This window comes from Trichosurus vulpecula, chromosome 4 (genome assembly GCF_011100635.1).
Source record: "Trichosurus vulpecula isolate mTriVul1 chromosome 4, mTriVul1.pri, whole genome shotgun sequence".
NCBI classification, from domain to species: domain Eukaryota; kingdom Metazoa; phylum Chordata; class Mammalia; order Diprotodontia; family Phalangeridae; genus Trichosurus; species Trichosurus vulpecula.
Genome location: NC_050576.1, coordinates 300,442,472 through 300,467,375, shown reverse-complemented (window position 1 = coordinate 300,467,375; position 24,904 = coordinate 300,442,472). Strand labels below are relative to the sequence as shown.

Here is a 24,904-nt window from a genome sequence, read left to right as displayed (position 1 = left end):
AGCACGAGGGTCCTCCAGTCCTCACTGCTCATTTTCCAGACGAAGAAAACGAATCCCGGGAAAGTTAATTTTTGCTCACGTCTCCCAATAGCTTGGCACTGTGAACTAAGCTCGTTCTGTCTGCTCAGGAAGCTAGATGGGCTTCTACTGAGGCCTCATTTGTTTTGTCTGCTACCTACTGTTGTTTGTATAAAGCACATCAAGGCTGCCTTCTGTGAAAAGCTCCGTTTAAAATGAGCTTGAAAGTCAACAGGACTGTTGCCTGCTGTACACCTTTGTAGAAGTCGGCAGGGGGCACGCCTATAAGAAAGATGGGGAACGGCCACTCATGGATGAGAGGTATGGGTGGTTTCAAGGCCGGAGTGAGGAGACCATGAGTCCAGGGACCACACTTCACCCAAGTGACTTTTGTCTGCTCCCCTTTCTCTCTTACTATTTCCAAAGAGTCGAGGCAAATCAAGCAGCATCAATCACAAACCTGTTAACAACAACCTTTCCCCTAGAATAAAGAACATGGGTTTATAGGGGTCTGAGTATGTTTGCAAAGGAATTTAGCAAAGCCGTATACTTCCCCCCACACTCACCACACACACAAGAGCCCCTGAAATAGTAACAAATGAAAACGACACCGCGAGTCCAGACTAGGGATACCAGAGTCCAATCAAGAGAAACATCAAAGGGGCGGGGTTTGAACTAGATGACCCGTGTAAAATTGTTATGAGTCAGTTAATCGTTAGTTGAGAGCAGCACACTCACATGCTGGGATTTGGGTGGGTCTATAAACGTAAGATGAGCTCCATAAGAAGGGCTTGAAATTGGAGCCTGGCCCATTCAGTGTCCTTGCTCTCCCTTAAGGGAGCTCTCTGTTACTATTTTGCTGATTTAAGGGACTTAATTTCCCTTTGCTGCCATGGCAACCGGGAAACAACCTTTGTGCACAAAAGAGAAGGATGGTGGTGTTTCACGAATCTCTGGATGCACGAATCCCGTAGCAAAGCAACCAGGACGGAATATCAACAAGTCCTCGTAGTAGGCAGGAGAGGAAGAGTCTGTTGGGAAGGATGGAAGGTTTGGGACTGGAAGGATCTGGGGAGTTTTTTTTCTGACAAAGACCCACACTGTAAAAATTGTGAAGCAGGGTGTGATTAAGAAGCTGCTGTAAAAGGGGGAAAATGCATCTAATGAAAGGCCCAGTGTGTGAAGTTCTGGGACTCACTGCTGACCTAACGAAACCTTAAGGTGTAAGCACTTTCAGCCTTCCCAAGCAAGATGAGTGGCTTCTGAAAAGAAGGGGCCAGCAATGAAACATGTTCACTCTCTCCCTCCTGAGCCGTGGAAATGGACAAGTGGTCCAGAGCAAACAGAAGAGGTTGGAGGTCTACTTGGAACCAGAGGTCAGTCCTGCAGCTGTTAGCCTAGTACATTTGGGGATGGGAGGAGAGCAGGCTGTCCTTTTGATCTCCAGATTTCGTGGTTCCCCCTGTGGTGGCCATTCATGTTCCTGTGGCTATGGTTGTTCCTTTTTTTCAAGAAAATCTGTGAGGTTATTTACTTTGCCTAGCAGAATGAGAGCTACCATAGAAGAGATTCCCCTATCACCTTCCCCAACCTACTCATCTGCTCTTGTCAGGTTAGCGTGACTAGGCTGGAAATCAAGTGGATTTTGGTACAAGACCAGAATTTCCATCTAGGAAACTTCCACGGATGTTGATAGATTGGGTTTTCAGAGCAGGGTATGCTATTGTGGCTGAAGGAGTGTGCACCTGCACAATGTGTGACATTCTCTAGTATTCTGGGACTCTTGTCTCATAGCCAACATTTAATGCATTTTACAACAACAAATTTAAGATGGGCATAGGGCGGTGGCCAGATTCAATGTTGGACTGTAATTTTGTTGAATCAGAGGTCACCAGAAGACAAAAGAGACACTAGAGGGGCCTTGGAAAGTCTTGTGTCATAAAGAGATTTCAGTTGCAATAGTGTTCGTTATATTGATATTTGTCCTGTCTAGGCTTCAAAGCCTATCTTGCAGAGCACTTCCATGGTTGATGAGGGCATAGACTCACCAACAGAAGGCCTTTATAACCTCCTATAGAGGCAAAATAGATAAAGCTATATAACATCTGGAGGATGTGTGGGGCTTCATTCTGTCTGAGTGGGTTAGAGTGATGGTGGTAGAACAGAGAAGCCTACCATTTAAACATCCTGATGGTCGAGGTCAGTTTCAAGTTACCTGCTGACCACCAAGCTAAAGAGCTGGCTTAGCAATGACCTTCCATCAGGCTTGTAGCCCACATTTAGAGGATTGGGACAGGCACTGAATCTGTGATTTCACTTGTATAGGGAACTCCCCAGGTGAGGAAACTTCTAGCAATTCAGGTGATCACCTCTGTGACTTATTGGCCTAGAGAGTTTGCCTAGAGCACTGAGAGGTTGAGCAATTCACTAATAATCACTTAGCCAGTATTCATCAGAGACAAGACTCGAACCCAGGTCTACCTGCCTTCAAGGCCAGTTCTCTATCTGCTAGTACCATATTGCCTCTCAACCCACATTTACTGCTACTAAAGTCTGCTAGAATGAACAGCTCACTTAAAAGTTATGTGGGTTAGAATCTAGTTATTCTGCCTAATTGTTAGCAGTAAGGTGCAGCTTTGGTTATGTGGATTCTATTGAGACATCTGATATTAGGTAGGGTTAACAGGAACAGATCAGGAAAATGTCAAGCATTATACAAATGCATGCCCTCTGTGATACCATCCAAGGTGGCTGTTCAAAGTGGCTGTATTGTGGTGGTTGTTGCTTTTCTTTATAGGATTATTTGAACTGGACACCCCAAGACAAAGCCCTGATTGTCAAGTCCCAGGATGGGGCAAAAGTTACACGGGGATCCCTTCCTAAAACTTACAGCACCAGAAAGGGGGTCTTAATTCTTTATTCAGAAGACTTTGCTGAGCCTTCATGGAAACAAGAAAAAGGGAAAAATGGGCCCCGTCCCAACTGTGGCCGAAAGAAGGAGTCAGGTTTTGTACTGCACACGCTCAAAGACCTGACAGCCGCCATATTGGCATACGGGAGCGAAGGGGTGAGTACAAGCACCACTAAGGCTAATTCTGCAGGTGTTCAGGAGAAGGTGTGCTAGGGGAAGAACTGGTAGATCCCAGGTATCATCCTAGTTCTGATGGTAACATCCCATGCAACCCTGGGCAACTCATTCATTCATTCGGAATGTGATGGAAGGGAAAGAACACCGAACGTGAAGTCAGAAGACCTACATTTGAACCCAAGCTTTGTCACTTGCTGGCCAGATGGCCTTGGGCAAATCACTCCTTGTGTCTTAGATTTCTACTCTATAAAATGCAGGTGCTAACACACATACTTCCATGGTACAGCAGAAAGAGTAAACACCGGATTCAGATCCCACCTCTAATACCTACTACCTGTGCTATCTTAGGCAAGTTATTTCACCCCCTAGGCCTCAGTTTCCTAATATGTAAAATGAGGAAGTTGGACCAGATGGTTTCTGACGTCCCTTCCAGCTATGATGGCAAGAACCCTTCCTCATGGGGTTGTTTCGAGGATCAAACAAGATACTGTAGGCATAACTCTTTGTAAACCTTAAGGCATGATTATTTATAAAATGCAGATGATGTTATCAACCCTCTTGGTAGATACAGCAGAGTTGTCATGAGATTCAAATGGGTTATATGTCAAATCTCTTTGAAAAAATATAAAGCGTGAAATGATGCTCTGTTCAATAATAGAATCTTAGAACTGGAAGGAAAGAGATTATCTGGCACTATGCAAATGCAAGGCACCTATTCTGGTGACTGTCTTTTTCACATGTCTTAAATCCTTCCTTATTTTGCTCTACGCCTCCCCCTTCCCTGTCACACTCACCCTATACTTTTCCCCTCCTCACAGTCAGGGTTGGACTCCTTTCTTCTGTTTTGCTCCAGGGGCCAGAACTATGACCCATAAATGGAAGCTCCAGGCAGATAGCTTTTCGATCAGCCCAAGAAAGACTTTTATAACAGCTAGAGTCGTCCAATGATGGAATGTGCCACTTCACAGATTAATTACTCTCCCCCTCCCTATCCCTGGAGGTATTCAAATAAAGGCTGGATGGCCAGCTGTCAGAGATGCTTGTAGGAGGTATACCTGAACTAGGCAGAGTGCTGGATTAGGTTATCTCTAAAACTCTTTCCAGGTCTTAAATTCTATAATACTGCAAAGATTCATCCAATATTTTCCCCAGGGAGACTTACGGAGGTCCGTTTGGCCCCTCAGACCTTAGAGAATCAAGAAGGGGCAGGTCATGGTCACTCACAGAAATTCTGACAGATAGCTTCACATCATGTGCATTTACCAGACTTGCTCAGTGGAAATTAACCAACTTTGTCTTGATTACCTGTAAACTTTGCCTCATCTTCTGTGCGAATCACAGATTAGCCAGTGACTCTGAGGATAATTGGCAGCAAATTGATGACGGCAAAGCAGGCACAAGCTGGGCTATTTTGCTCTCTGTTTTCCTTGGGTCAAATCTCAATTTGTAATTACATTCTATTCATTTTGATAAACTGCACAGCAACCATGCTGGTGAGGTGGATCCCATTGAGATCCGTAAGCATTGTACATAAAGCATTCATCACCCACATTTCAGAGAGGTTGCCAAACAAGCATGTCGCAGTAATTCTATGATATTCCTACATAATTCTAGTCTAACTGTATCAAAGGAAATTTGCTTGCATGTACATAGAACACAAATATAAAGACGTGTATGTATCTTACAGATATGGAGCTCATAAAAATATCCATAAAGATATGAATACATGAAGGGAATATTTAAATTAACCTACAGGAACTTAAATATTATAAAGAATTGAAACTTTTGATCAGAACTATAACTAGGGCTGACGAACTGGAATTTTGAAACAGGGTGCAGAAATTTAGAGGGTGCTCACAGTCCTAAAGGTTAGAAACAACAGAACTCAGCAAAGATAATTAGTTAAAATGGGAAACTACCAGGTGGCACTGCTCCCTCGCCAGCAGCCACACAGGTGAGCTCTCCCCTAGCCTGGCATTCCCACTCCTTCCCACACTATGTCTACCTCAGCAGCCTTGCAGTATTCTGGAGTTTCCACCTCCTCCCCAGGGCAACTGAACCGAGGGTTTGTTTCATGCCATTTACCTGAGGCACAAAAATTGCTGGCCATGGCTCTGCTTGTAATATTCTCCATCTATACAAATTGTAACACCAGAGGGCTGTAAAGGTGCTTTTGGTTAAGAGAGGGGATTTCAGGCATTCTACTTAAAAAAATTTATTTCACTATGCTTGCTGCTTATAAGGATTTTGCATTACTTCATTGGGAAAGCAGGTACAAAATAAGTAACGAATAAGTAACAATAATATTAAGGAATAGAAGAAGTAAGGGTAGTAGGGAGCTATGAAATTGAACCATTTGGTTTGAAAAACCATAGGTTAGGGGAAGGAAGAAGGGAGAGAGGTGAGCCTGGAGAGCCAAGTGGGGTATGACACTAAGGGAAACAGATGATAAAAATTGATTGTCTCCCAAACAATGATGCATGTTATTATTCCTTTGACCCCAAAATGAAGATCAGCAGTTAAAAGCACTAAAAGCCAAATAATAGAACCAAAATGGTGGGGGAGGGCAGTGAGGGTGGTTAGAGGGGGCAGTAGGAAGTAAGTCAGCTCATTGTGTACTGGGGCTCAGAGAAAAATCTATAAAGGCTTACCTACTAATTAGGAAGACCTACATAACTTAGTCTCCACTCAAACCTGTGGGAAATGAGGTTGTTTCAAATAGGTGGCAATTAAAATTTTAAAGCATCCTACATCATCTCGAGTTCTATATACGGAGCTACTGAAATAGATGTGGCATTATGTCTGAGTTTGATAGCTCAATGCACACCTACTCCTTGACTGTTTTGATGACACAACTTCTTAACGAGTAAAGATAAATGTTAAACCAAGAAGTTAGATGTCAAAGCTCTCAAGCTTCCAGGGAAATACAGCAATGTCATTTTGCCAGCTGGTTTTTTTCTTCCAAACACAAGCAACCATTTTCAAACATTCCTAAAGTGAGCACTATCTCCTTAGACCATAGCTTCACACAAACACAGCACTGTGGGCAGCTGGGGGAACAGTAGATAGAGTGATGGGACTGGAGTTAGGAAGTCTTTTTAAGTCTTTTTTTTCAGTTGTGACTGACTCTTTGTGACCCCACTTGGGGTTTTCTCGGCAAAGATACTGGAGTGGTTTGCCATTTCCTTCTGCAACTCATTTTACAGATGAGGAAACTGAGGCAAATAGGATTAAGTGAGTTGCTCAGGGTCATACAGCTAGTAAGTGTGTGAGGCTAAATTTGAACTCGGGTCTTCTTCACTCCATGGACGACACTCTGCCAACTGTGCCACCTCGTTTAAATACTTCCTCCGATGCTCCTTAGCTGTGTGACCCTGAGCAAGTTACTGTTTGCAAATGCTTTTTTACAAATTCACTTACGAATTTACAAATGCTTTACTCTGTTTGCCTCAGTTTCTTCAACTGTAAAATGAAGATAATAATAGCATCTACCTCTCAGGGTTGCTGTGAAGGTTAAATAATATTTGTAAAAAATAAAAAAGCACTTAGCACAATACCTGGCACATAGTAGGTACCATTTAAATGCTCATTTCCTTCTCTTATTCTGTCCTGTAGGTCCAGAATATGAACAACCTGAAAATTTAAATAACCAGAATTTTTTCACAGTACTCTCTATGTATGCACCTCAGGCACTGTAGGATCCCAAATGTGCCTTATGAATCATCAAAGAGATTAAATTATGCTCAGTACAATTTCAGTGTCATATGTTTTATTGTATTGTAATACTTGGGAAATTGGCAATCCAGTGATATTGGTGTGGTAAATTTCACTAGATCAGAATATCCACGTAACCCAAATACCCTATTTTTTAAACTGTAACAGCAAAAAGTGATTTACTGTAAATTATTTAAGCCTCAGTACTATTAATGTAGCCTTTATCTTTTCTGTCTCATTACGCTGACAGCACTTTCCCCACCTCTCCTAATATATACTGTCACATCCACTGTATGCTCTCTGAATACCTCAGTTCTTAAAAAGTTTACCTGTTCATTCTGAGAACAACAAAGTCACAGGATTGCAGAGTTGGAAGAAACCTCAGAATCACTGTAGAGCAATATTTCACCCGTCTGGTACCTGTGAAATTGACTTTTTGAATCTGAGTATGGGACTTTACATTTATCTCTATTAACTTTCATCTTATTTGACTCAATACAATGTTTCTAGCCTGTCAGATCTTTACAAATTCTGATTGTCATCCAGTATGTTGGTTATCCTTCCTTTGTGACTTCTGCAAATTCAATAAGCATATACTTTTATCTAAGTCATTGATAAAAATGTTAAATGGCATGGGGTCAAGCACAAAGTCACAGGGCACCAGTACTGACTGCATCTACTCTCATCTAACCCATATCTCTCCAGCTAATCCACGAGGGTCCTCCTCATGCTCAACACAAAAAGACAGGGATGATACTTTGCATCTTGGGTATTTGCATCTTTAATAGCTAGCATTTATATAGTGCTTTAAGCTTTGCAAAATGCTTTAAAAATATTATTTAGTTATATCCTTACAACAACTCTGGGAGATAGGTACTCTTATCATCCCTCTTTTACAGATAAGGAAACTGAGACAAACAGCAATTAAGTGACTTACCCAGAGTCATAGAGCTAGTAGGTGTCTGAGGTCAAATTTGAACTCAGGTTTTCTTGATATCATGGTTTCTTAGAATGTATTCTAGCAAACAATGGGAGAGAGGGTATCTTTCCTATGGGAGGTTATCATACATATGGGAGAGAGGATATCTTTCAGATTCCTGAAAATTAAACCACATTAAACATAGGGAGAATTAGGTTTTTTGGAAAGAGACAATGGTGGCATATACACAAAGTTATGGCTTTGGGAAGAAACATGGCTGGCACCAAATGATGCTTTCTGAGAATTACTAACTTACCTGAGCTTTCGACAGCTTACAAAAGCAAGAGACCTCATCACACCTTCTCCCCTTCATACTCCTTTTCCAACTCTGCTTAGCTGGCTGCACTTACAGGACCCTTCTAGTTACACTTGAATCTCTACAGGTACAGCCACCACAGATATGCAATTTTTAAGGTTTGGCCTTTGTTGGGCACATGCTAGTTCTAACAGTACCAGTCCTAGAGAGGCTGATAGTGCCCATCAGCTGTACCCACACAACATAAGAAGTCTTGAAATGATTGCATGGGAGTCTTAGAGCTCAGATGTTAGCAGCATGGTTTGGCAAGAATATTGCTATATACCTGAGAAACAAGGGGTACTTTTCTTTTGTTCCAAAGTGTTTTTTTTTAATTAACAGAAATCTATTTTATCTACTTCCCACCCCCTCATCTCATTGAGAAAAAAGAAAAGAAAAACAAATTCCTTTTTACAACATGCATAATCAAGCAAAATAAATTTCCTTACTAGCAATGTTAATATATATACACACATGTATGTGTATGTGTACATATATGTATATGTGTGTATGTGCATATGTATATGTGTATGTGTGTATGTATGTGTATGGGTGTGCATGCATATGTATGTATATGTAGATGAATGCATATGTGTATGTGTATGTGTACGTGTATATGAATATGTATATGTACATGTACATGTGTGTATGTCTCATTCTGGACCCTAAGTCCATTACCTCTATGTCAGGAGGTAGATAGCATCTTTCATCATCAATCCTTCAGAATCGTGGGTGCTCATTGCATTGATCGGTGTTCTCGTCTTTTCAGTCTTGTTGTTACTGTACAAATTGTTCTCTTAGTTCTGCTCATTTCATTTGTCATCAGTTTATAAAAGTCTACAAAAGTGTTTGTTTTATAATGGTGATGTTATTTTATAAATTGTTCTCCTGGTTCCACTTGTTTCACTCAGCACCAGTCTCTACAAGTCTTTCCATGTCTCTGAAATCATCCATTTCCTCATTTCTTATAGCACAATAGGATTCCATCATATTCATATACCACAATTTATGCAGCCATTTCTTTCTTTCCAGGATCACATTTTATTTTTTAAAATAATATTTTATTTTTTCCCAATTACATGTAAAAACAATTTGTAATATTTGAGTTTTTAAAAAAAAATTTGAGTTCCAAAATCTCTCCCTTCCTCCCTTACCTCCCCCTCCCTGAGATGCAATCTGATATAGGTTATACATGTATGATTATGTAAAACATATTTCCATATTAGTCATTTTGTGGAAGAAAACAGAGAGAGAGAGAGAGAGAGAGAGAGAGAGAGAGAGAGAGAGAGAGAAAGAGAGAGAGAGAGAGAGAAGAAGAAGAAGAAGAAGAAGAAGAAGAAGAAGAAGAAGAAGAAGAAGAAGAAGAATATGCTTTGATCAATATTCAGATTCCATTGGTTCTTCCTCTGGAAGAGGATAGTATTTTTCATCATGAGTCCTTTGGGATTATCTTGGAGCATTGTATTGCTGAGAATAGCCAAGTCATTCACGGTTGCTCATTATACAATGTTGCTGTTAGTCTGTACAATGTCCTCCTTGTTCTGTTCATTTCACTTTGCATCAGTTCATGTAAGTCTTTCCAGGTTTTCTGAAATCCATCTGCTCATCATTTCTTATAGCATGACAGTATTCTATTATATTCATTTACCACAATTTGTTCAGCCATTCTCCAATTGATGGGTACCCCCTCAATTTCCAATTCTTAGCCACTACAAAAAGAGCTGCTATAAATACCCTAATACAAATAGTTCCTTTCCTCTTTGCAGCCATTTCCTAATTGATGGGCATTCCTTTAGTTTCCAGTTTTTTACCACCACAAAAATCACTGCTATGAATACTTTTTGACATATGGGACCTTTTCTTCTTTCTTTGATCTGTTAGGTATATAGGTGCAGCAGTGGAAAACCTGGGTCACTGGCCATGCGCTGTTTAATAGCCTTTTGTGTATAATTTCCAATTGCCTTCCAGAATTGTTGTAGCCATTCTCAGGTCCACCAAGAGTTTTATCATAGCCCATCACCTCAAAAACTTGTCATTTTTTTGTCATCTTCACTGATCTCATGGTGTGAAATGGCATCTCAGAATTGAGTTAATTTATATTTCTGTAATTGGGAGTAGCCTGGGTTTCTTCTCTCAAGAACTACCTGTTTATTTGCTTAGATCACTTATCAATTGAGGAATGTCTGTACTTTCTAGAGGCAGTGGTGTATAGTGGAAAGGATGCTGGGCTTAGAGTCAAGAAGTACTAGGTCTGGATCCTGCCTCAGACACTAACTAGTGTGAACAATCTCAGCCTTGGTTTCCCCATCTGTAGTACTCAAGTCTTGAGAGATGTTGTGAGGATCAAGTGAGATAATGTATATAAAGCACTTTGCAAACCTCAAATGCTCTCCAATCATCCTCCTGGTATAATTTGGTAAACTCTATATCACAAGAGCCAAAGGGCATAGGGTTCAGAGCTGAAAGCAACTCAGAAAGAGTCAGGCATGTGGCACAATAGATAGAGCACTGGACCTGGAGTCAAGAAAACCTGAGTTCAAACCTGACCTCAGATACTAGCTGTGTGACCCTGGGCAAGTCATTAACCACTATTTGCTTCAGTTTCCTCATTTGTAAGAGAGACCTCCCAGATTTGTTGTGAGGATAAAATTAAATATTTGTAAAGCACTTGGCAAACCTTAAAGCTCTATATAAATGCTAGCTATTAAATTATTGTTATCTACTTAGTCCAACATCCTCATTTTTTTAAGGCTGAGTCTCCCAATCTTTCTCAGGCTAAAAATGCAGGGGCTACTCCTAGCCTGATCCCACTCTGATCAGCATGAGATCTTTTACCTGCTCTGACTCCTTCCCTGCCCAGCTTGCCCCTCCCTGACAACCAGGCTTATCAATGCTGAACTTGGTATGAATCAATCTAGCCCAAAGTACCTCAAGAGATCTGCCAGCCTCAGTCACCTCAGCCGCAGGGATCACAGGTATAGGCAGCCATGCTCATACCTCTTCATCTTACAAATAAAGAAACTTTAGCCCAGAAAAATGAAGTGACTTTCTTAACGTCACACAGGTTGTCAGAGGAAGGATTCAAACCCAAGTCTTCTGATCCTAAATATAGAAGTCTTTCCATTAGACTAATTTGGCTGCTCTTCTTCAACCCCCAGCCTAGCCATTTACCTGGTGACTCAGGGACAAGAAGTTAGCTAGCTTCCTGTTGCCCTTTTTTTTCCTAAGAGCTCAGGTAATAGTCATGCCTTTGATTCTTCAGTGGGAACATGAGCCCTACCAAGTCTTTAAGCCCTGCCAATTGCCCGGTCTTTCTAAAATCAACATTGTTTCAGGTGCCAGGGAGGGTTAGTTTCCAACCCTTTAGCACTTGGCTAGTGTGGTCAAGAGAGTCATTGAGGTCAGGCACCTCCCAAGTCATCAGGACCCTGGGAGCCATTCATTACACCTGGCATTCAGAAAGAAGGACAGGTCCGTACAGGCCAGCTGTTAAATGGAGCACGTGGTGTGGGAGTTTGGATAATGGGCTGCTCTGTGCACACTAATTAGTCATTTCAGTAGAAACTAGAAGCCAAAAGTTGATTGGCAAACACCACAATAGCAGGTTTGAGCAATCTGAATCGAATCCACAGCCAATGCCTCCTCTCCTGTCATTGTTTACTTCCCTGTTTCAGAAACTGCCTTCCAGGTTCCCTTCTGTATCCCAGTTTTTCTCTTGCTTGTTCTTTTAAGGTATAAGAGTGGGGTAAGAAGTTAAGTTTGAGGGCAGAAGGAAACTGCTACTGAAGACTTTAGTCTCACCAAGGAAAGAGTGGTTGCTACAGCAGAAATGATGGGAACCGTTTGGGGAAGGAATTGTTCCATCTTAGCATTCACAATAGAAAAGGAAAAGAAAGCCAGAAATGGTCTGAACCACACCCTAGATTTTGGGAGAGCAGATTTCAAAGGGTTCAGAGAAAGGATAAGTAAGATTCCCGTGGACAAGAATTCTAAGTCTCCAGAGAGAAAGTTCTGCCGATAGAAATTGTAAGGAAGCTCAAAGCTGACCACCAATACATATTGGCGGGGGGAAAGAAATAATTCCAGAGAGGAAAAAAAAAGAATTGTTTAAAGAGACTGTGTGGCTACACAGAGAACTCATTAACCAACTTAGGTTTGAAAAAAATATATAGTTTTCTCATTTTTAAAATGGAGATAATAGCACCTACCTCCCAGGGTTGTTGTAAGGATGAAATGAGATGGTAATTGTAAAGTGCTTAGTACAGGGCCTGGCACATAGTAAGTGCTATAGGTGACACACTTGATAGAGCACTGGACCTGGGAATCAGGAAGATCTGAGTTCAAATTCAGGTTCAGACACTTACTAGCTTTGTGGCCCTGGGCATGTCACTTAACCCCTATTTGCCTCAGTTCCTCATCTGTAACATGGGGACACACTGGAGAAGGAACCACCCTAATACTCTGCCAAAAAAAAAAACAACCCATGGACATAGTCCATGCGGTCACGAAGAGTCAGACATGACTGAACAGCCGAACAACAACATTATTACTACTACTACTACTACTGCTGCTGCTACTACTACTACCACCACTATTACTACTACCACCACCACCACTACTACTACCACCACCACTACTACCACTGCTACCACCACCACCACCACCACCACCACCACCACCACCACTACTACTACTACCACTACTACCACCGCTACTACTATACAGTAGAAAGAAGTAAGAACAGGTAAAGTGGTCCTATAAAATTCACATCAAGAGCTCTGAAGCCCTGAGTAAGATGAGGTTGGTAATTAATGCTAAACAACAGTGTTGGATTTTTTTTTAAGCTATGTCAGGGACAAGAGCAGGATCAAAGAAGAACAGGGACTGCTGGCTGTGATGGAAGAGATTATGATAACGCATAAGAGGAAGAACACAGAGCTACTCAAATTTTATTTAGTTTATGTTTTCTCTGACAACAAGGATAAGCTTTGGACTAGAAGGGACAGAACCAAAAAGAATGACTATTAAGGAGTTAAAACCTGAGATAAGTAAGGAGATAATAAAACAGCACCTAGTTGTCCTTGGTGAGTTCATGTTATGAGGACCAAAGCAACTACATCCTATGGATGGAAAAAAACTGGTGTGACTGTTGAGTCGGTCATTGTCAATGGTCATCAATAAATTACGGATAGTGGGAGAGGCAATGCAGATAGAGGTGGCATGGATAGAGAGGTGATACAGAGCCAGAGAAGGGCAAATGTCCTGGTTTTCAAACTAGGGAAGAGAATAAAGTCTACAAAGTGTAAGTTTGCTTCAATCACAAGTAAAATTTTAAACTGTATTATTAAAGGGATAGTTTAATAAATGTCCAGAAAAGGAAGTAGTGATCACAGGAGTTAGCTAGCACGGCTGCATCAAAAACAAGTCTTACCAGCCTCATTTCCTTTTTTGAGGGGGCTGTTAGACTGGTAGGTCAAATCAATACTATAGCTATGTTTGCCTACCTAGTTTACCAGCATTGGACAAATTCAACAAAAATAGCTCTTCTGCTCATAGTATGGGCAAGATGGCATCACGAAGGCTAGACAAAAGTACCATGAGTTGATCTGAATGACTGGATCCAAAAATCATAAATGTCGTAAATGGTATCTTGGTGGAGAAACTAAGATGTGTCCTTGGCCCTAGGCTGCTGGACGTTTTTATCAGATGATAAAGGTATGGGTGGCATATTTCTCAAGTTTGCTGAGAAGGGAAAAGCTGAAATATGTTCAATGATAGAAACATGATACAAAAATATCTCCATAAGCCCAGTCTAAGATTATTTATTAAAAAAAACCCTTTTATTGAGGCACTTTTTTTAAACATCATAATCATTTCCCCTCCCTCACTGAACTTTCTCTTGTATTGGAAAAAGACTGTTAAGCAAAACTGACCTTCCACCTGACCCTGTTTGACAACATATACAACACTCCTCATGCCCAGTTCCCCACCTTGATACTGAAAGGAAGAATGTTTCATTTATTTATTCTAAGGGCCCAAGATTAACAAGGGGAATTAAGCTAAATATCTTTTAGTGTTGAGTATCTCCATTTCTTGTAGGCGTTAAGTAGATTTTTCTTCTAATTCTCCTTACTTCTCTCTGCATCAGTTAATAGAAGTCTCCCCATGTTTCTCCAAATTGTTAATATACATTGTTTCTTAAGGTACAAAAGTATTTATTCCATTACACCCAGGGATGTTGTGAGGCTCAAACGAGATAATGGATACAAAGCATTTTACAAACTTTAAAGCACTGTATTTGTTATTGTTCAGTCGTTGTAGTCACGCCCAACTCTTTGTCACCCCATTTGGAGTTTTCTTGGCAAAGATAGTGGTGTGGTTTGCCATTCCTTTCTCCAGCTCATTTTGCAGTTGAAGAAACTGAGGCAGACAGAAGTTAAGTGACTTGACTTGGGTCACACAGCCAGCAAGTGTCCAAGGTCACATTTGAATTCAGGTCTTCCTGACTCCAGTCCCGGTGTTCTATCTACTGAGCCACCTAGCTGTCCAAAGCACTACGTAAATTTCAATTTTGATAATTATTATTATTAGCCTAACCGGGTCTTCAGTCTACTGATGATTTCTTCATTCCCTGATTTGTCTACTGTGCTCCTGCCAACCTCAATCAATGTATATAGAGCAATATAGGGTTGCACAGGTAAATGTTTCACAACCAGGTACTCCTTCCCCCCAGAATGTTTACACACCCACTTTTAAGTTTGTTCTGCATTATTAACACTTTCTTAAACTGAGACAAAGCACTAAGTCAAGCCCTGATTTGTAGTGATTGTCACTTTCTGAAATGTAAACGGTCACAATGAAAATTTAATAATCAGCTCTTACAAGCCAGTTACAGCTGACTCCAGCACACTCTATAGAAAAGTTTGTTCAATAAATTCCCCAATTGATGAGAACCTACTTTGTTTCCAAATATTTTTTACTACCACAAAACTGCTTTAATAAATATTTTCATATACCTAAGATCAGTCTTTGAGCTCTTTGAAATATATATCCAGTAGAGACAGGCAGTTGATGACACAGTAGATAGAAGGGCCTGTTGGGCCTGGAGTCAAGAAGACCTGAGTTCAAATCTAGCCTCAGATACTTTCTAGCTATGTGACCCTAGACAAGTCACTTAATCTCTGTGTCAAAAATGGAAATAATCGTAATAACATCTGCCTCACAGGGTTGTGGCAAGGATCAAATAAGATAATATTTGTAAAAAGCTGGTTAGTATAGTGCCTAGCACGTAGTAGGTGCTATATAAACAGCTTAGGGAATTTTCTTGCATAATTCTAAATAATTTTCCAAAACGACTGGACCACTTCACAGTTGCAACAGGGTATTAGTCTGCATGTCTTAACATGGCTCCTCCTACACTTTCCATATATTATCATATGAAGATGAAATTTAACATTGGATAAATGTAGTCTTACACTTGGGATCAAAAAAACTGGAAAAAAATTCCAGGTTTTATGGTACCACAAGGGTAATACGAGTCAACAATGTGATATTTCAGCCAAAAAAAGAAAAAAGGTAATATGATCAGTCTGCTTATTAAGAGATCTAGTCTTCAAGATCTGGGAGGTGATTAGCAGTAGTCCTGTTGTATTCTGCTTGGTCAGGCCACATCTGGAGTATCTCGTTCAGTCAGGGGCACCACATTTTAGGAAGGACCTTGGCAAGTTGGAGATCAGCCAGAGGCTACCTGGATGATCGTCCCTTAGGAGGATTGATTGAAAGAGCTAGGGGTATTTGTCCTGGAGAAAAAGAAGATTTATGGAAATATGATCACTGACTAAGAATTTTAGAGATTGTCATATGAGTAAGGCAACTAAAAGCCTGGGATGCTTTTATGAGTGGCCACACATACATAATAAAGCAGGAATGTGGGACAGGAAGAAAATAATGAATTTTTCCCTTTTATACTTGCTTAGATTTATTTGTAAGGCAAAACCCAAAGGTCTTGGGAGGACTGAAGAAAATCATGGTGTTCCAGACCCAAAAAGCCCTTTGTGGTTTATTGGACGGCAGCCCTGAAATTAATCTGAGGGGGCTGCATGTTGGCAATTCAACCACACTGACCCTCCCCCTCTGTATTATTTCTCTTGACGTTTACTCTTCTTACTGATGGTGTATGTATTTGTGGGAGAATATAACCCAGATTTATGAAGGAAAGTCCTATTGCTACCTTTGTAATTATAATATTTCGCTAAATATCTTTACATTAAAATAATTGTGTCTTTCGGAATACTAGAAAAATATTGCTGTTATTGTTCATCCTTCATCTTTTGAAGAGGACCAATAACATCACTAGGGTGATGTCTTGATTTGCGAGTAAATTGAATTTAAGTAAGGCAGAGCTTCAAAAAGCCATCAACTTCACTCCAGAGTCATCACAGTCCAGTGGCAAGACCAAAATCAAGACAACTGGCACGTTGGTGGGGCCCAGCCAGCTATTCTGAGTGTAATCTAGTGCGTAGAGGACCTTAAATCAGGGCTGTGGTTGTTCTGGGGACCCCAAGGGTAAGAGGGAGAAGCCTCAGGTGCTTCATGGAATTATGTATGCCATAGAGCTTAGGTTGCAGAGAAGTGGACTTAGGATTGATGTATGGGAAAATTTCCTATTAGTTCTATCTAAACCTGGAATGAGATACCTTGGAATGTTGTGGGTTCCCCCCACTGGAAGTTTTAAAGCAAAGTCTGGATAACTATTCATTAGGTAGCTTGTAAAGGGGATTCTTATATTCTTTTTTCTGGCACAGGGAAGGCTACCTAGCCCCTTTCCAACTGTAAAATTCTTCATGCAAGTTAATGAATGTTGTTGTTGTTCAGTCATTTCAGCCGTGTCCAACGCTTCATGACTCCACTTGGGGTTTTCTTGGCAAAGATACTGGAGTGGTTTGGCATTTCCTTCTCCAGCTCATTTTACAGATGAAGAAGCTAAGGCACACAGAGTTAACTGACTTGCCCAGGGTCACACAGCTAGTGTCTGAGGACAAATTTGAACTCATGAAGATGAATCTTCCTGATCTTAGGCCTGGCACTCTATCTACTGTGTCACCTAGCTGCAAGTTAATGAATACATGAACTCAATTCTAAATGCTACAAATACTTTGAAAAAAATTTTATTTATGCCTTTTGTCTTTCCTTCACAGTCATTTTTACCTCCTTTCTTCAGAATGAACCCTCCTTTATATGATTGACTTCTTGTGTGGCCCTAATCAACTCTGTTTCCCTTTGCCTCAGTACATCTATCTTTTTAAAGGAGTATGACAAAATCAATCCCATTAATATCTCAAAATACACATGAGAAATTATTTTGAAAACCAACTTCCTGCTACATATCTCCTACTGGATATATCACAGCCACCTTCAACCCACCATGTCCAAAACTGAATTCATCATCTTTCTCCCGTAATCAGTCCTTCCTACTAACATTTCCATTCCTATTCACACCATTCTTTTCCAAGTTTCCAGGCTTGAAATCTCAGCTTCATCTTTGATTTCCATTTTCCTCCCCCATTCCCAACCTCCAATCAGTTTCTAAGTCCTGTTATTCTTAGCTCCGTAATATCCATCACATCTCCCTACTCTTTTCTGCAACCATCCTAATTAAGGTTCTTAGCGCCTCTCACCTGTACTATTCCAATAGCATGATCTCCTCCTAACTACACTTCCTGTTCCTAATCTCTTTCACAATGTCCATATAATCTCCTAAATATAGGATTCTGATTATATCACTGTACTTAAAAACCATGGCCACTGGTATCTGATTCCAATCCCCTTTTTAGCATTATCTCGTACTATTCCACTTTGTGGAATTTACATTTTGGCCAGATTGTACATTTATCATATTATCTCCTTGGTCTATTCTACCTTGGGACAGACCATGCCTGCAATGCTCCTCAGCCCTCCTTCCTCTCAAACACCACCTCACGTTTCTGTCTGTTTAAATATTCCCTTCCTTCAAGGCCCAACTCAGGTGCTACATATCCATGAAGTCTTCATTGATTCCCACAGATAGAAAAAATTCTCTCCCATTAAACTTCTCATAATATTGTGTGGACTTTTCCTCTGCCATGATCTCTCTCATGCTTGTAAAAGAGCTGTATACTTATATTGTTCTTCCCTCCCTGATTAAATTCTAAGTTCCCTAAGTTCTGTATCTTCTTCCTACTTTATATCCCCAGCACCTAGCTCAGTACCTTTCACATAGTAGGCACTAAATATATTTTCTGTTTTTGAATGGAATGAGGTTGGAAAATACTTCAGGAGGTCAATAGCCGCCTCCCACTTCAGGCAAAAGTACAACTGATGATCTCTAGCCCCCAGGAAAAGAGATTCCCCCAACTTTTCTTGGCAGTCGATTCTGCTATTGCACAAGCTACCTACAATAAAGCACTTTGCAACTATGCTGTGCTCCAGAAACACTAAATAATGAGGATAATAACAACAGAGGGCTTGCCTGAACCCATTCAGTGTGTCATCCCCATCCTTAAACTGACAGAGGCCTCTCTGGAGACATGGTATCCTGATGATCCTGGGGAAAATGCCAGTTGAAGAATAAACAGGAGAATTAGCAATAGCAATATAGCAAATAGTCGTATATAACTAGCAATATCTGCAAAGCCTGTGTTTATGGGTTTGTGTTGGGAACCGGGAGACAAGACAGCAAATTTTAAGGTCATTTGAATCTACCACCACCACCCTCCTTTACTGTTGCTACATGCCCTTTGGAAAGGGCCATGAGAATTCCTACATTGGACTGGCTGTTCTTTCCAGTCTCTTCTTGTATCTCAATGGTACTAGGTACACACCTAGTACTATGTAAGCTGTCTAGACACTTGTAGAGGTTACTTAATGCTCTGTACTGAAATCCCAAACATCCATGCAATTTAGACCTCTGGTGATCATAGCCAATAGGCTTTATCTGTCAGCATTAATATTTATCATAGGGTTCTTCGTAATCTAGAACTTACCCAACTTTTCATATTTATCTCATATTATTCCTCTTCAAGGACCAAATTCATCCCCCAATTCTTACCGAAACCCTTCTCTTGCTCTCTCTAGGCTCCTTGCTCTGATTGCTACCTCTTCTACTCCATGAATTGTATTTCTTTTCCTCCTATTCTCTAGTTTAAATCTAGCCTCAGACACTTGTCAGCTGTGTGACCCTGGGCAAGCCACCTAACTTCTGTCTGCCTCAGTTTCTTTCACTATAAAATGTGGAAAATAAAAGTATCTATCTCACAGTGTTGTTGTGGGTGTCGAATGAGACAATATGTACAAAGTGTTTGGCACAGTGTCTGGGACATAGTAGGTATTTAATAAATCCTTGTTCCCTTCCTCCCTTCCCATACAAACCTGTGCTCTCGTATTTCCATACCTTTACTCACAATGTTTCTTATGCCTTAATGTCCTCTTAATTTTTTGCCTTTTATGTTACTATTCAGCTTAAATGAGGTCTCTTCCCCGAAGTCTTCCCTGATTGGTCACAGTCATTTCCCTGGAATCTTAATTTTTTCTCAAACCCTCCAATGTACTTACATGTAATTGCATGTAATATTATGTATTATCTCTACCTGTGTTTGTGGCTTACCTTTATTTAGGATCATAGATTTAAAGCTAGAAGGGTCCTTACAGGACCAGAGGCTAACCCCCTCATTCTACAGATAAGGACAATGAAGGCCAGAGAAGTTAAATGCCTTGGAAGTTCACACAAGCAGTAAGTTATTAGGTATCATGGGTAAAATAGCTAGTGTAAAACGCAGCTCTTACATTTGGAAGAATTACAATCTAAGTGGGAAGGAAGTTCGGGAACATCAAAGCTTTCATATCTAGCTCAGTAATGTGGACCACGGTCTGAAGATAGGCCTGTGCTCAAGTATGCCTGAACCCAGAGATAGAACTAACATTTATCATGCCAGGAGCAAACCTAGTTAAATGTCACCAACTCCTCATCCCTCTCCCCACACCACCGACTGCCGAACACATCTTTGCCTGTGCCACGGTTTATTCTGTTACATCTCTCTAGGACAGCCTGTGTGCCTCAGGGACACTTCTGGCTCCCCATCTCTACTGAACTCCTTCACTGGTATCCTCCGTTCTCCAGGCTCATTACCCTGATTGCTGTTATCATCGCTCTTAGAATTGCATTGCTTTTCCTCCTACTCCCCCACTTTTTATAGCATCTCAATCCACAGTGGACACATGTAGGCTAGAGTCAAGTCCGTGCTTACCCTCACCCCCACACCTTCTATAACTCCATGATAGAAGTTCTTAAGGTCTCTCACCAGACTTTCTATGTTCAAGAAGTTTCACAGCCTGAAAAGCCGGGTGATGTAGTGAATAGAGCGTTAGTCTTAGAATCAGGAAGACATGAGTTCAGATCCTACTTTTGATACCCACTAGCCATGTGAGGTCTTTGGTACCTCAGTTTTCTCATCAATAAAATGGAGATAATAAAACCTGTAGCACCTCCCTCACAGGGTTGTCGCAAGGATCAAATGAAGTGATGTACATAAAGTGTCCGCAAACTTTAGGATACTGTGGAAATGTCAGTGATTATGCTGTGTCTGTGGACACTGGTGATAGAGTGGGCTAAGGCAGGACTGAGAAAGCCCTTCCACGAAACATGAGGAACCTCCCTGCCTGTGCCGCTCCCTTCAGGATTTCAAAGCTCATAAAATCAAGGACCTTAGAGATCAGCTAGTTGAGGAATCTTTTAATCTTTTCTGTGTCCTGGACCCCTTTGGGAGTCTGGGGGAGACACAGTGCCTCCCACATAGCTGTTGTTGTCTGTTCTTTGTCCTCAAAGAGGACCATGATGTCAGGGAGGTGATGCCATGACTTACAAGTGAATTGGATTTAAGTGAGGAGGGCAGGGCAGCTAGGTGGCGCAGTGAGTAGAGCACCGGCCCTGGAGTCAGGAGGACCTGAGTTCAAATCTAGCCTCAGACACTTGACACATGTACTAGCTGTGTGACCTTGGGCAAGTCACTTAACCCCAATTGCCCTGGCCCCCCCCCCCAAAAAGTGAGGAGGGCTGTGCAGAGTCACCAGCCTCACTGGCTTCTCCAGCACCATTTAGGTCCAGCGGCAAGATATGGATCAGGACGACTGGAGATGGCACAGAATGTGATGGCCTTTTTAAGTTAAGGTCTTTAACGGGTCTCAGTTTGACTGAGGCAATGCCCATTCAGTGATGGCTAAATAAGAAATGAGGCAGAGAATGCCTTTTACCTAGTCAAAAAAAAAATCAGTCTGGGAGGGGAAGACCCTCAGGCTTTCTGGCCAAAACAGAAACAATTGCTGTTTACATTTATGCTGAGCCAATCAGCTCACATTTCATAAATACCTGCTGACTGACAGCACCCATTCTCAAAATAATGTGTATCTCCTACATTCATAGTTGAAGAAAATAACAAATTTCAGTTAAAGGTAAGTGAAAATAAAGTGGAATTTTTCTCCCATCTAAATTCACAGGCCCCATGAAATCTATCCATGGACCACTTGGTCATTCCTGCACTAACCCCAGGTTAAGAATCTCTGATCTAGTCCAAGGCTAAGGAAACTGAGACCCAGAGAAGATGAGTGACTTATTCAAGTTTACACAGACAGTAACAGAGTTGGCAGGGAGAACCCAGTGTTCTTTCCTCTGGACCTACTGTCTTATGGGTGGTCAGGCCTTTTGTGCCTTCCTCTGCTCTCAGATAATGTCATGTAGGTGGTTGCCACCCATTTATGTGTAGACACACAAAGAGCCAGGCTTGATCAACCCACATCCCACCCCAAACACACACACACACACACACACACACAAACACACACACATACATGCACACATGTATCTCCTTTGCAAGTTCCATGTTTCTCATTCACAGTTGTTCCGGAGCTCAGAAGCTTTCTACTCCAGTTCATATCTGAGTAAGAATTCTATATACATATATCTGAGAAGTGTTCATTCTGCCTTTGCATGAAGACCCTTAATGAGAGGGTCCCACTATACCTCACCAATCCTTTCCACGTTTGGATAGCTCTGATTATGAGGTAGTTTTTCCTTAAGCCAATCCTAAATTCACACCTTCTTCCTCTTTCAGGCAAAAATCTACCATTAGGGACCCTTTCCATTCTGTAGCCACAGATCAGGACATTCTTACAAACACCTCTTCTGAAGCCAAACACATGCCTTCTTAAGACAACTGCAGGCAGACAGTTTCTCATCAGCTAAATGGCAGACCGTTTTTCGTCTGGCTGAAAGTTGGCAGAAAGCTTCTTCTGTTCCCCCTCCCCCTTCCCCTCTCCCCTGCACAAATGGGTTTATGGTTTCAAGGTGTGAATTGGTTCTACCAAGCAACATAATTAAAACCAAGGTCAGCATTAGTTTTTCACAATCTAATTAAGCCAATTTGGCACCTAAGCAACAGACAACTAACTACCTTTCTCCTCTCACCTTCCCAGTTTGGTGTATCCCTGGCAAATTACTTTATTAGGTTAAGTCAGAGCTCAGAGACTCGGCTTTGGTAGAACCCTCCATTTGGGAGCTGTTTCAAAATCTCTCTCCTTCCATAACAGTTGGGTTCAGAGTTTGAACAAATAAAATTTAAAAGAAGAGATTTCAGCAAAGCCCTTCACAAAGTTTCTCCTACTGTTTTCGTGGAAAAGTCAGGGAGACATGGGCTAGCTAGCTTGTAGTTTGATTTGGCAGATTTGGAAATAGTGCAATGGCCACATCCAAAGATAGTCATTAAGGGTTCAATGTCAACATGGAAGGAGGTCTTTGGTGGAGGTGCTCCTGGGATCAGAGTCTGGCCCTGAGCTGTCTAGAATTTTCACTGATGACTTGTCCAAAAGCCCAAAGGGCTTGTTTATCAAGTTTGTAGATAACACAAAGCTGGGCAGGGTAGCTAACACGCTGGATGACCAAGTCAGAGTCTAAAAAGATCGTATCAGGCTAAAACATTGAGCCAAATCTAAAAAAAATTAAGTTAATAGAAATCAATATAAATTCTTACACTGGAGTTTTGTTTTTTAATCAAGATGGGAGATAGTTCATCTGAAAACAATCTTGGGGTCTCAGTGGACTGCAATGTGAGCCAATAGTGAGATATAGGAGTCCAAAAAGCTAACTTTTTTTGACTGAATAAGAGAGGGATAAGGGTTGGTAAAACTATGACAGTGGCAGTTGAATTGTCCTCTGTCCTGCTCAGCTACATCTGCAGTATTGTATTCACTTTTGAGGGTTTCCATATTTAGGAGGGACATAGAAAAGCAGGAAAACTTTTAGAGAAGGTCAAAAAAGTTATCAAATGCCTTGAAATTATGCCATGTAAGGATCAGTTGAGGAAACTAAGAATGGCTAGCTTAGAGAAGAGAAAATTAAATGGACTATACTTTGTGGGAAGGGATTCTGAGATATGAGTACATGGGCTTACAGTATGGCTTGATAATTGCATTATTAATCTTTTAAATAATATTTTATTTTTCCCAATTATATGTAGAGGCAATTTTTAACATTCATTTTTTTTAAATGTTGGATTCCAAATTTTCTCCCTCCCTCTCTCACCTCCCTAAGATGGTAAGCAATTTTATATAGGTTATATACATGCAATCACGTAAAACATTCCCATTTTACTCATGTTATGAAAGAAGAAACAGACCAAAAGAAAAAAAAACATGGAAAATATAGTATTATTAATTTGATAAATATCATAATAGCTGGGTTGAAGTACAGGATAACACTTTCATATATACTGTCTGAGCCATTCCTCATAATAGTCCTGTGAGGTAGAAAATTGACAGATGAAGAAACAGAGGCTCAGAGCATTTAAATAAGTCTTCCAGGGTCACACAGCAAGTGACAGAGGTGAGACAGAGTCAGGGTCAGTGTCCTTTCCACTCCTCCTATAAAGAAAGCAGGGGTGGTCATGAGTTGGACCTCTTTTTATACTTCAGAAATAATTTCCATAGAGTGTGTTGTCATGTATTTTCTTCTAAGGAGTTTTATCAACTCTCCAGTGTTCTATCTTAACTCAGGATCTGGTGTTTGTCAGCCTTCTCTGATTCCCTCCAACTCCAAATCTGTGGGGATCTTTAAGAACCTCATCCTGAAGCTTCTCAGTTTTTGTGTCTGTTGGCTGGGATGCACACTCTTGTTGCCTTCAGGCACCTTTAGGGAGTTTCCTAAGATTATCGATGAGGGATCTGTGAACCCAACTTTATCAGCTGCATGAGGCCTTGGAGCCCCTAACAGATGAGTTTATCTCTTGTCTGTTATTCTACAGAAGGATCAGAAGGACCGGGGTTGGCAACCATACTTACATTTCCTAAGTAAGCCAAATAGCCAGAATGAACAACATATCCGTCCGGGCCATTCAGCCAAGAGGTACCTCTTCAGCCTCTTTCAGAATTGGACTTCGGGCACTTTGTACAAGCTCCCACGTTCAGGTCAGTGATGAGAGTGGTGAGTAAGGGGAGTGTGGATAAATCTAACCCAAACGTCCCAGTGTCGTTGTGATTCAGTCTTTTCAGTTGTGTCTTGTGACCCCATTTGGGGTTTTCTTGGCAAAGATACTGGTGTGGTTTGTCGTTTCCTTCTCTGGCTTATTTTACAGATGAGGAAACTGAGATAAACAGGGGTAAGTGACTTGCCCAGGGTCATATAGCTAGTCAGTGTCTGAGGCCAGATTTGAACTCAGGAAGATGAGTCTTCCTGTCTCAAGAGCCAGTACTCTATGCACTGTGGCGCCATCTAACTGCCCCTAATGTT

At 41.1% G+C, this 24,904-nt stretch overlaps 1 protein-coding gene across 1 annotated transcript in view; it reads left to right on the top strand.

Moving 5' to 3' along the window:
- Positions 1–1,307: 1,307 nt before the first annotated feature.
- KIAA2012 (KIAA2012 ortholog) overlaps positions 1,308–24,904 on the top strand; it is a 150,156-nt gene continuing 126,559 nt past the window's right edge. Inside the window, 3 exon segments of the mRNA XM_036756872.1 lie at positions 1,308–1,394; positions 2,816–3,085; positions 24,420–24,582. Of these exon segments, the coding sequence (XP_036612767.1) occupies positions 1,308–1,394; positions 2,816–3,085; positions 24,420–24,582 (520 nt within the window).